The sequence below is a fragment of the Oncorhynchus tshawytscha genome, linkage group LG02 (assembly GCF_018296145.1).
Source record: "Oncorhynchus tshawytscha isolate Ot180627B linkage group LG02, Otsh_v2.0, whole genome shotgun sequence".
NCBI classification, from domain to species: domain Eukaryota; kingdom Metazoa; phylum Chordata; class Actinopteri; order Salmoniformes; family Salmonidae; genus Oncorhynchus; species Oncorhynchus tshawytscha.
In genome coordinates this window covers 39,117,254-39,130,439 of record NC_056430.1, presented here as the reverse complement: position 1 = coordinate 39,130,439, position 13,186 = coordinate 39,117,254, and the positions used below count along the sequence as shown (strand labels likewise).

The window sequence follows — 13,186 nt, the reverse complement described above, 5'->3', positions numbered from 1 at the left end:
GTAATGTTGCGCCTCTGGGTTTAGAAACTCTGTGATTCGATGCTTTGGTGAAGGTGCCCGCGCTGATTGCTGTCGAGCAGGGGCATATTCATTACGGAAACCATTTACTTACAGAGTACTGTATATAATTTAGCGTTTAAGAACCAAACGGAAGCAAACATAGCAAAACGACACGTTTTGGTTTCGTTCAGTTTGCTTCCGTTTAAAAAACATTTTTCAACAGAATCGGCGTAATAAATACGCTACAGGTGATGTTGACGTACAGAGCAAGGATGCTGCTGGAACCCGTCTTTTTTCATATATATATTTTTTTTATACGAGGTTAGCCGAAGCCACTGGCCTTTTCAACAATGGTTGTAATTCCTACCACATACAGACCCAATCAGTCGATATAATGGGGAACGATCATCAGAAATCACGCGATATGAATCAGAGGGGCGCCGCCTGACCCACAAGTAAGTCAGACGGTTCAAATCAACGTTTCATATAGTAATTTCCGAGTGGGCAAAAAGCATCAACCACGGCAGTTATTACACCCAGCATAAATTGGTGGGGGTAATGAGTAATAAATTAATTCGGCCATAATCAATGGATTTCACGATTGGGAATACAGTTGTGCATCTGTTGGTCACAGATACCTTAAAAAAAAGTAGGGGTGTGGATCAGAACCTGTCAGTATCTGGAGTGTAGCATAACACATCTCCTTCGCATAGAGTTGATCAGACTGTTGATAGTGTCCTGTGGAATGTCGCCCCATTCCTTTTCAATGGCTGTGCGAAGTTGCTGGATATTGGCGGGAACTGGAAAACGCTGTTTTACAGGTTGATCCAGAGCATTCCAAACATGCTCAATGGGTTACATGTCTGGTGAGTTATGCAGGCCAGTTTTCAGGAATTGTGAGTATGCAGACATTTTCAGCTTTCAGGAATTGTTTACAGATCCTTGCACGTGGTCCGCGGTTGTGAGGCCGGTTGGACATATTGCCAATATCTCGAAAACGTAATTCTCTGGCAACAGCTCTGGTGGACATTGCTGCAGTCAGCATGCCAATTACACATTCCCTCAAAGTTTGAGACATCTGTGGCATTGTGTCTGTCGGCCACATATATAGGTCCGGCCAGATAGCTAGGTCCGGCCAACCGGCCAGATAGATAGTTGGGTCCGGTCGGCCTGCCAGTCAGATAGGTGGGTCCGGTCGGCCTGCCAGTCAGATAGGTGGGTCCAGCCAGATAACTATGTCCTCCGACACATTGGTGAGGCTGACTTCCAGGTTGGATGGGCATTGTGTCAAGAAGCAGTGCGGCTTGTGTTTCAGAGGACGCATGGCTCTCGACCTTTGCCTCTCCCGAGTCTGTACGGGAGTTGCAGCGATGAGACAAGACTAACTACTACCAATTGGATACCACGAAATTGGGGAGAAAAAAGGAGGGTAAAATATATATATATATGTGTGTGTATATATACACACACCTAGTTTAGGTCCTGCCGGATATATAGGTGTGGCCTGCAGGCCAGCCATATAGCTCGGTCCGGCTGGCCAGCCAGATAGTTTGGTCCTGCCGGCCGGCCAACCAGATAGTTAGGTCTGGTCTGTCAAATAGCTAGGTCCCTTCAGCAGGTAAGATACTTAGGTCTGGTCGGCCAGATATATAGGTGCGGCTTGCCAGTCAGATAGGTAGGTCCGGTCTGCCGGCCGGCCAGATAGGTGGCTAATTTGAAGAATCTCAAATGTAAAATATATTTCGATTTGTTTTGCACTTTTTTGGTTACTACATGATTCCATGTGTGTTATTTCATAGTTTTGATGTCTTCACTATTACTCTACAATGCAGAAAATAGTAATAAAAAATAAAAAACTTGAATGAGTAGGTGTGTCTGAACTTTTGACTGGTACTGTATGTATTGATGGCCTGCCAGAATGATAGGTAGGCCCGGCCTGCAGTCCTATCACATAGCTAGATCCAGCCAGATAGGTAGGTCTGGTCTGCCAAATAGTTAGGTCCGGCCGTCCAGACCAGCCAACCGGCCAGATATGTAGGTCTGTCCGGGCCAGATATAGCAGTAAGGCTGGCCAGCCAGATAGGTAGGTACGGCAAGCCGGGCAGATCCAGTTGAAGTCGGAAGTTTACATACACTTAGGTTGTCATTAAAACTTGTTTTTCAACCACTCCACAAATTTCTGGTTAACAACCTATAGTTTGGGTAAATCGGTTAGGAAATCTACTTTGTGCATGACCAAGTAATTTATTTTTGTTTACAGACAGACTATTTCACTGTATCACAATTCCAATGGGTCAGAAGTTAAATACACTAAGTTGACTGTGCCTTTAAACAGCTTGTAAATTTCCAGAAAATGATGTCATGGCTAATTGACATAATTTGAGTCAATTGGAGGTGTACCTGTGGATGTATTTCAAGGCCTACCTTCAAAATCTTGCCACTTTGCTTGACATCATGGGAAGATCAAATGAAATCTGCCAAGACCTCAGGAAACGCCTGAAGGTACCACATTCATATGTACAAACAATAGTACGCAAGTACAGTGGGGCAGAAAAGTATTTAGTCAGCCACCAATTGTGCAAGTTCTCCCACTTAAAAAGATGAGGCCTGTAATTTTCATCATAGGTACACTTCAACTATGACAGACAAAATGAGGGGGAAAAAAATACAGAAAATCACATTGTAGGATTTTTAATGAATTTATTTGTAGGATTTTTAATGAATTTATTTGCAAATTATGGTTGAAAATAAGTATTTGGTCAATAACAAGTTGCACAATACTTTGTTATATACCCTTTGTTGGCAATGACAGAGGTCAAACGTTTTCTGTAAGTCTTCATAAGGTTTTCACACACTGTTGCTGGTATTTTGGCCCATTCCTCTATGCAGATCTCCTCTAGAGCAGTGATGTTTTGGTGCTGTTGCTGGGCAACACAGACTTTCAACTCCCTCCAAAGATTTTCTATAGGGTTGAGATCTGGAGACTGGCTAGGCCACTCCAGGACCTTGAAATGCACAGGCAGTTAACCCACTGTTCCTAGGCCGTCATTGAAAATAAGAATTTGTTCTTAACTGACTTGCCTAGTAAAAAAAATAATTAAAAAAATAAAATGCTTTCTAGCAAACTTCAGACAGGCCTGGACATGTACTGGCTTAAGCAGGGGGACACGTCTGGCACTGCAGGATTTGAGTCCCTGGCGGCGTAGTGTGTTACTGATGGTAGGCTTTGTTACTTTGGTCCCAGCTCTCTGCAGGTCATTCACTAGGTCCCTCCGTGTGGGGTGAGATCTTGCATGGAGCCTCAGATCGAGAGATTTTCAGTGGTCTTGTATGGCTTCCATTTCCTAATAATTGCTCCCACAGTTGATTTCTTCAAACCAAGCTGCTTACCTATTTCAGATTCAGTCTTCCCAGCCTGGTGCAGGTCTACAATTTTGTTTCTGGTGTCCTTCGACAGCTCTTTGGTCTTGGCCATAGTGGAGTTTGGAGTGTGACTGAGGTTGTGGACAGGTTTATACTTTTATACTGATAACAAGTTCAAACAGGTGCCATTTAATACAGGTAACAAGTGGAGGACAGAGGAGCCTCAAAGAAGAAGTTACAGGTCTGCGAGAGCCAGAAATCTTTCTTGTTTGTTGGTGACCAAATACTTATTTTCCACCATAATTTGCAAATAAATTCATTAAAAATCAGTGATTTTCAGGATTTTTTTTCTCAGTTTGTCGGTCATAGTTGAAGTGAACCTATTATGAAAATTATAGGCCTCATCTTTTTAAGTGGGAGAACTTGCACAATTGGTGGCTGACTAAATACTTTTTTGCCCAACTGTATAAACACCATGGGACCACACAGCCGTCGTACCGCTCAGGAAAGAGACGCGTTCTGTCTCCTAGAGATGAACATACTTTAGTGTGAAAAGTGCAAATCAATCCCAGAACAGCAGCAAAGGACCTTGTGAAGATGCTGGAAGAAACAGGTACAAAAGTATCTATATCCACAGTAAAACGAGCTTCAATGCCATACAACACTCCTTCCGTGGCCTCCAACTGCTCTTAAACGCTAGTAAAACCAAATGCATGCTTTTCAACCGTTCGCTGCCTGCACCCGCACGCCTGACCAGCATCACCACCCTGGATGGTTCCGACCTTGAATATGTGGACATCTATAAGTACCTAGGTGTCTGGCTAGACTGTAAACTCTCCTTCCAGACTCATATCAAACATCTACAATCGAAAATCAAATCAAGAGTCGGCTTTCTATTCTGCAACAAAGCCTCCTTCACTCACGCCGCCAAACTTACCCTAGTAAAACTGACTATCCTACCGATCCTGGACTTCGGCGATGTCATCTACAAAATTGCTTCCAACACTCTACTCAGCAAACTGGATGCAGTTTATCACAGTGCCATCCGTTTTGTCACTAAAGCACCTTATACCACCCACCACTGCGACTTGTATGCTCTAGTCGGCTGGCCCTCGCTACATATTCGTCGCCAGACCCACTGGCTCCAGGTCATCTACAAGTCCATGCTAGGTAAAGCTCCGCCTTATCTCAGTTCACTGGTCACAATGGCAACACCCATCCGTAGCACGCGCTCCAGCAGGTGTATCTCACTGATCATCCCTAAAGCCAACACCTCATTTGGCCGCCTTTCGTTCCACTTCTCTGCTGCCTGTGACTGGAACAAATTGCAAAAATCGCTGAAGTTGGAGACTTTTATCTCCCTCACCAACTTCAAACATCTGCTATCTGAGCAGCTAACCGATCGCTGCAGCTGTACATAGTCTATCGGTAAATAGCCCACCCATTTTTACCTACCTCATCCCCATACTGTTTTTATTTATTTACTTTTCTGCTCTTTTGCACACCAATATCTCTACCTGTACATGACCATCTGATCATTTATCACTCCAGTGTCATTCTGCAAAATTGTAATCATTCGCCTACCTCCTCATGCCTTTTGCACACAATGTATATAGACTCCCCTTTTTTTCTCTACTGTGTTATTGACTTGTTAATTGTTTACTCCATGTGTAACTCTGTGTTGTCTGTTTACACTGCTATGCTTTATCTTGGCCAGGTCGCAGTTGCAAATGAGAACTTGTTCTCAACTAGCCTACCTGGTTAAATAAAGGTGAAATAAAAAAAATAAAAACTAGTTCTATATCGACATAACCTGAAAGGCTGCTCAGCATGGAAGAAACCACTGCTCCAAAACCGCCATAAAAAAGCCAAACTACGGTTTGCAACTGCACATGGGGACAAAGATCGTACTTTTTGGAGAAGTCCTCTGGTCTGATGAAAAACAAAAATAGAACTGTTTGGCCATAATGACCATCGTTATGTTTGGATGAAAAGGGGGGATGCTTGCAAGCCGAAGAACACCATCCCAACTGTGAAGCACGGGGGTGGCAGCATCATGTTGTGGGGGTGCTTTGCTGCAGGAGGGACTGGTGCACTTCACAAAATAGATGGCATCATGAGGGAGGAATATTATGTGGATATATTGAAGCAACATCTCAAGACATCAGTCAGGAAGTTAAAGCTTGATCGCAAATGGGTCTTCCAAATGGACAATGACCCCAAGTTGTGGCAAAATGGCTTAAGGACAACAAAGTCAAGGTATTGGAGTGGCCATCACAAAGCCCTGACCTTAATCCTATAGAACATTTATGGGCAGAACTGAAAAAGCAAGGAGGCCTACAAACCCGATTCAGATACACCAGCTCTGTCAGGAGGAATGAGCCAAAATCCACCTAATTTATTGTGGGACGCTTGTGGAAGACTACCCAAAACATTTGACCCAAGTTAAACAATTTATAGGCAATGCTACCAAAAATTGAGTGTATGTAAACTAATGACCCACTGGGAATGTGATGAAAGAAATAAAAGCTTAAATAAAATCACTACTATTATTCTGACATTTCACATTCTTAAAATAAAGTGGTGATCCTAACTGTCCTAAGACAGGGAATTTTTACTGGGATTAAATGTCAGGAATTGTGAAAAACAGTTTCAATGTATTTGGCTAACGTGTATGTAAACTTCCGACTTCAACTGTAGGTAGGTCCAGGACAGCCAGCCAGATACAGTGCATTCGTGAAGTATTCAGACCCCTTGATTTTTTCCACATTTTGTCACATTACAGCCTTATTCTAAAATTGATTACATCATTTTTTCCCTCATTAAACTACACACAATTCTCCATAATGACAAATTGAAAACAGGTTTTTATAAATATTTGCAAATGTATTAAAAATTAAAAACAGATACCTTATTTATGTAAGGAAATAACGTATGCTATGAGACTCAAAATTGAGCTCAGGCGCATCCTGTTTCCATTGATCATCCTTGACATGTGTCTTCAACTTGAATGTGTCCACCTATGGTAGATTCAGTTGATTGGACATGATTTGGAAAGGCACACACCTTTCCAAATCACAGGAAAAGGATAGAGGGAAAGATGAATGGCGCAAAGTACAGCGAGATCCTTGATGAAAACCTGTTCAAGAGCGATCAGGACCTCAGACTGGGGCGAAGGTTCATCTTCCAACAGGACAATGACCCTAAGCACACAGCCAAGACGATCCAGAAGTGGCTTCGGGACAAGTCTCCGAATGTCCTTGAGTGGCCCAGCCAGAGCCCGGACTTGAACTCGATCGAACATCTCTGGAGAGACCTGAAAATAGCTGTGCAGCAATGCTCCCCATCCAATCTGACAGAACATGAGAGGATCTGCAGAGAAGAATGGGAGAAACTCCCTAAATACAGGTGTGGCAAGCTTGTAGCATCATACCCAAGAAGACTTGAGGCTGTAATCGCTACCAAAGGTGCTTCAACAAAGTACTGAGTAAAGGGTCTGAATACTTACATAAATGTGACATCAGTTAATCTTTTATTAATATATTTGCAAAAATGTCCCAAAAACATTATGGGATATTGTGTGTAGATTGATGAGGGAAAAAACGATTTAATACATTTAATAAGGCTGTAACGTAACAAAATTTGGATAAAGGGGTCTGAATACTTTCTAAATGCACTGTAGCTAGGTCCGGCTGGTAGGTAGGTCCAGATGGTCAGATAGCTAAGTCCGTCCGGCCAGCGATATAGTTAGGTCCGGCCGGCTGGTTAACAGCTAGGTCCGGACCTACCTACCTGGCAGGCCGGACCTACCTACCTGGCAGGCCAGACCCACCTACCTGGCAGGCCAGACCCACAACCTCCTGGCCAGCCAGACCCACAACCTCCTGGCCAGCCAGACCCACAACCTCCTGGCCAGCCAGACCCACAACCTCCTGGCCAGCCAGACCCATCTACCTGGCCGGCCTTACCTATCTGGCTGGCTGGCCAGTCCTATCTACCGTGAAGGTCTGCCGACCTATCTACCTGGCCGACCAGACCTTCCTACCTGGCCAGCCGGCCGGACCCATCTTCCTGGCCTGCCGGCCCTACACTACATTACCAAAAGTATGTGGACTCCTGCTCGTCGAACATCTCATTACAAAGTCATTGGTAATAATATGGAGTTGGTCCCAACCCTGCTGCTATAAAGCCTCCACTCTTCTGGGAAGGCTTTCCACAAAATATTGGAACTTTGCTGTGGGGACTTTCTGCCGTTCAGCCAAAAGAGCATTAGTGAAGTCAGACACCGATGTTGGGCGATTAAGCCTGGCTCATAGACGGCGTTCCAATTCATCCCAAAAGGTGTTAGATCGGGTTGAGGTCAGGGCTCTGTGCAGGCCAGTTAAGTTCTTCCACACTGATCTCAACAAACCATTTCTGTATGGAACTTGTTTTGTGCACAGGGTTATTGTCATGCTGAAACAGGAAAGGGCCTTCCCCAAACTGTTCCACAAGGTCGGAAGAACAGAATCATCTAAAAGTTCATTGCATACTGTAGTTTTAAGATTTTCCATCACTGGAACTAACAATGAAAAAAAGCCCCAGACCATTATCCTCCTCCACCAAACTTTACTGATGGTACTATGCATTCGGGCAGGTACTGTTCTCCTGGCATCCGCCAAACTCAGATTCGTCCTTCGGACTGTCAGATAGTGAAGTGTGATTCATTACTCCAGACAGCGCGTTTCCACTGCTCCAGAGTCCATTGGCGGTGAGCTTTACACCATTCTAGCCAACCCCTGGCAATGCACATGGTCATCTTAAGCTTGTGTGCTCGACCATAGAAACCCATTTCATAAAGCTCCGAACGAACAGTTATTGTGCTGACATTTCTTTCAAAGGCAGTTTGGAATTCACTACTGAGTGTTGCAACCGAGAACAGACAATTATTACACGCTACACGATTTAGAACTCGGCAGTCCAGTTTCTATGACCTTGTGTGGCCTACGAGTCATGAAATAAACGTGGTTGCATGAAGATAATGTAAACGTGTGAAAAGTCATTTCAATACCCTCTTTTCCAGGACAAACATACCATACGAGTTTAACATATTTATTCACACAAAACACATTTTTTTAGTAAGGCAACAATATATACAGACAATGATTTATATATGAATACCATACGTACAGTTGAAGTCGGAAGTTTACATACACCTTAGCCAAATACATTTAAACTCAAAATTTCAACATTCCTGACATTTAATCCTAGTAAAAATTCCCTGTCTTAGGTCAGTTAGGATCACCACTTTATTTTAAGATTGTGAAATGTCAGAATAATAGTACAGAGAATTATTTATTTAAGCTTTTATTTCTTTCATCACATTCCAAGTGGGTCAGAAGTTCATACACTCAATTCGTATTTGGTAGCATTGCCTTTAAATTGTTTGACTTGGGTCAAACATTTCTGGTAGCTTCCCACAATAAGTTAGGTGAATTTTGGCCCATTCCTGCTGACAGAGCTGGTGTAACGGAGTCAGGTTTGTAGGCCTCCTTGCTCGCACACGCTTTTTCAGTTCTGCCCACACATTTTCTAAAGGATTGAGGTCATGGCTTTGTGATGGCTACTCCAATACCTTGACTCTGTTGTCCTTAAGCCATTTTGCCACAACTTTGGAAGTATGCTTGGAGTCATTGTCCATTTGGAAGACCCATTTGCGACCAAGCTTTAACTTCCTAACTAATGTCTTAAGATGTTGCTTCAATATATCCACATAATTGTCCTGCCTCATGATGCCATCTATTTTGTGAAGTGCACCAGTCCCTCTTGCAGCAAAGCACCCCCACAACATGATGCTCCCATCCCCGCGCTTCACGGTTTGGATGGTGTCCTTCGGCTTGCAAGCATCCCCCTTTTTCTTCCAAACATAACGATGGTCATTATTGCCAACAGTTCCATTTTTGTTTCATCAGACCAGAGGACATTTCTCCAAAAAGTACAATCTTTGTCCCCATGTGCAGTTGCAAACCGTAGTCTGGCTGTTTTATGGAGGTTTTGGAGCAGTGGCTTCTTCCTTGCTGAGCGGCCTTTCAGGTTATGTCAATATAGGACTCGTTTTACTATGGATATAGATACTTTTGTACTGGTTTCCTCCAGCATCTTCACAAGGTCCTTTGCTGTTGTTCTGGGATTGATTTGCACTTCTTGCACTAAAGTACGTTCATCTCTAGGAGATCGAACACGTCTCCCTCCTGAGCGGTATGACGGCTGCATGGTCCCATGGTGTTTATACTTGTGTACTATTGTTTGTGCAGATGAACGTGGTACCTTCAGGCATTTGGAAATTGTCTACCATTTTTTTTTCTGAGGTCTTGGCTGAATTGTTTTGATTTCCCCATGATGTCAAGCAGAGAGGCACTGAGTTTGAAGGTAGACCTTGAAATACACCCACAGGTACACCTCCAATTGACTCAAATGATGTCAATTACCCTATCAGAAGCTTCTAAAGCCATGACATTTTCTGGAATTTTCCAAGCTCTTCAAAGGTCAGTCAACCTATTGTATGTAGACTTCTGACCCACTGGATTTGTGATACAGTAAATTACAAGTGAAATAATCTGTCTGTAAACAATTGTTGGAAAAATTACCTGTGTCATGCATAAAGTAGATGTCCTAACTGACTTGCCAAAACTATAGTTTGTTAACAAGAAATTTGTGGTGTGGTTGAAAAACGAGTTTTAATGATTCCAACCTAAGTGTATGTAAACTTCCGACTTCAACTGTAAATGTATTTCATGACTAACATGTCATTCACTAACAGCACTAGCCTGAACACGGTCATGGTTTAGCATGTCATGTTAAAGAGTACCTAATGCTTAAGCCTCTTCAGAAGTCTCCATACTGTTGGGGTGTCCATTAGCAACCCGACTTTGTTCAATGTGGCATTTTGTAGAATTCTCTAAGCAGCTACAAGCTTTTGACAGTGATGTCTTTGACATAACATCCCTTTTAGATTGTGTACTATGAACAATGGGACATCAAATATCAGAACCCCTTTACAAATAACTTGCAATACAAGACCACTGAATCCTATTCATTTACGTACAGTGTAACCAAACTCCAATAGCATATACTGAGCACATTTCTTGTTACTTTTATCAGCAGTGCAAGATACAACAAAAACACATTATTCAATATTTGACACCTTGACCATTGAGGATTTATGTTACGAGGCATTTTGGCCATCTCCTAACCTAATAATTCCAGAGAATATGTGACTTCAGAGTGTTTGCGTGGTGAAAGGTCCATTTTGTATAGTGTTAAATGTCTCCACATACAGATCACCATTTGGCAACAGAGTTTGACTGTGCAAAGTATAATAATTATAGAAGACAAATATGTGATAAGCCATCAAATGGCTTACTGCGTTCTCTGATACCTCTGTCAGTTTAATACCTAGCTCAATCTTTTGTGCCCTAAACCACAATTTTTTAAAGTCAAATTAGTAGGTTGCTAGAACGTTAATGTTCCTTCTCTTCAAAGCAGAGTCTGAGTTCACAGTCATTTACAAAAATATAATCAGATTCTGCATAACAAACATCAATAATATTGATTAGTACTGAATTAGAGGATGAACAGACACGGGGAGTGGCTTGAATACAACACCTTGGAAAAGACCCTGGGCCGTGATGTGTCAGTTCAAACAGATCTGGTTCTATTATGACGATGCATGAAGCAATATTGGGCCTCAGCTGTAACTGTTCAAAACACACAGAGCTTATTTAACAAAAAAAGTTGGTACGGCCATGAAGTGATGAATTACGAAACAAAATATTAACTTTCAGGTTCCTATCAAGCATGTACCATAACGGTGATTTTTTTTAAAAAATACAATGGAACATTTTGTTGTCTAGTGTTACGTAGCCTGCCTGGATTATTTGTGGGCAGTTGGATTTCAGAGTATCAGACAAGTGATGTTGATTTCAAGATTAAGTGGCTAGGGGATGAGTGGTTTCCTTCGTCTTATTACACACAAATACACACACGCAATCGTGCCCCACACACACTAACACAAATACGGCCCAGCTCTCTCACACAAACCGGCCTTACACACACCCCTCAGCCGTAGTTGTAGGTGAAGTTGTAAGTGCTGGGCTCTTTTGGCACAGGGGGAGGGGCTTCGGGTATGGCGATGTTCTCCAGGTCCAGGAGGCGGAGCTTCATCTCCATGGAGATGAGCGTGTCCAGGTCGCTGCGGGTGAGGTCACTGCCCATCTCTCGGCCCAGCAACGCACACAGCCCATCAGTCCAGACACAGTACTGCTCAGTACAGGCACGCACACAACACACAAAGCAAATAGAGAGCACGGGTCAGATAAGACAGTACATTTGCGGTATGCCCTCACATACAACGCAGATCATGTCTTCAGAGTTATTAATTCTGAGGGGTTAAACATGCCGTTCACCTCATATTTGTTGGGGGCCACAAAGTTGAGGTTCTCATCAGGATCGTACAGGACGGAGAAGGCCAGCTCTAAAACCTCCTACCCAAACAAGAGAGCACACCTCATGTCCAAACCTCTAATATAAACATCATACAGTGCACTAGGATGATGTGGAGAATCTCAATTGGATTTCCTCGCATCCTCTCCTCTGTCCTCTCCTCACCTCCTTTTTGAAAAAGGTCATCGAGGAGAGGAGACGAGGAAACGTGAAAACAAATGGGCTTGTATGAAATGAGACTCCTTCTTTAGCACATTATCAGACAAATGACGTTTACAGGAGGTGGAATCCCAAAACATGTGTAAAGAGAAAAATAAATGTAGCTAGTTGTGCTATTTTATAGATAAAAGGATAAGTAGCGTATATGTAACCGGTGTGAAATGGCTCGCTAGTTAGCAGAGTGCGCTAGTAGTGTTTCAATCAGCGACGTCACTTGCTCTGAGACCTTGGAGTAGTTGTTTCACTTGCTCTGCAAGGGCCGCGGCTTTTAGTGGAGGGAATAGTACCGATGCTTCATGGAAGGCAGTTGTTGATGTGTTCAGAGGGTTCCTGGTTCAAGCCCAGGCCGGGGCAAGGAGAGGGACAGAAGCAACACAGTTACATATAGCTTTTAAATGTGTACATGCTTTTCTCATCTGAGAAAACAGCTGTTTTAAAGGGGATGTGGCAGAATTCAAAAGTCTTCCCGCAGTAGGATACACCGGAGTACCCTCCGCTGGAGATGGCAATCGAGAAGAGGAGCAAAGTCCTCTGTTGGCATATTAACGAACTGACACTCTCATACATATGGAGACCACTTATTGGTTTCCAGGTCACGTAGGAGAGGACGGAGGAGTCGAGGAGAGGACGGAGGAGTGAGAAACTCCCTAGATACTCCATAACCATTGAGCTGAAGAAGAGGTAGGGCTCGTAGCTACATATCAGTCATGCTAACAGACATCACACCAACAGGTCTATGTCCCAAATTGCACCCTATATCCAAGTAGTGCAGTATATAGGGAATAGGTTACCATTTGGGATGCACTCTGCTGATAAGAGGCCACAGTAGCCTACCTTGTTTTGTTTCAGTGCACTCTTCTCCTTCATGTGGGGGCAGTCCTTCCCCGTCACCACAGACTTGATATCAGACACGGGGACTGAAGGGGAAGACGACAAAGAGCAGGAAATTAAGACGAGATGAACAGGCATTTATCTAAGTCAACCACTACACAGTTCCACTGACCTAGGTGTGATGTGGATCAGTCAGTGTCAGTCGTAACACTTGACTGGATCGTCTGCCCTCCAGACGACAAGTGAATCTGTGCAACATCAGCTCAGAGCTAATGCCTCTCCATGTTCAATG

General features: G+C 43.4%; 1 protein-coding gene across 6 annotated transcripts in view; it reads right to left on the bottom strand.

Annotated features, from left to right (window-relative positions):
• Positions 1-9,856: 9,856 nt before the first annotated feature.
• Positions 9,857-13,186, bottom strand: part of LOC112215735 (engulfment and cell motility protein 2) — a 33,822-nt gene continuing 30,492 nt past the window's right edge. For 5 of the 6 annotated variants that reach the window (XM_024375065.2, XM_024375084.2, XM_024375075.2 and 2 more), the window contains 3 exons: positions 12,898-12,980; positions 11,808-11,885; positions 9,857-11,661 (listed from right to left, as the gene is read on the bottom strand). In XM_024375065.2, the coding sequence (XP_024230833.2) occupies positions 11,461-11,661; positions 11,808-11,885; positions 12,898-12,980 (362 nt within the window). In that variant the 3' untranslated portion in view covers positions 9,857-11,460. The other variant, XM_042298538.1, reaches the window with a different exon arrangement.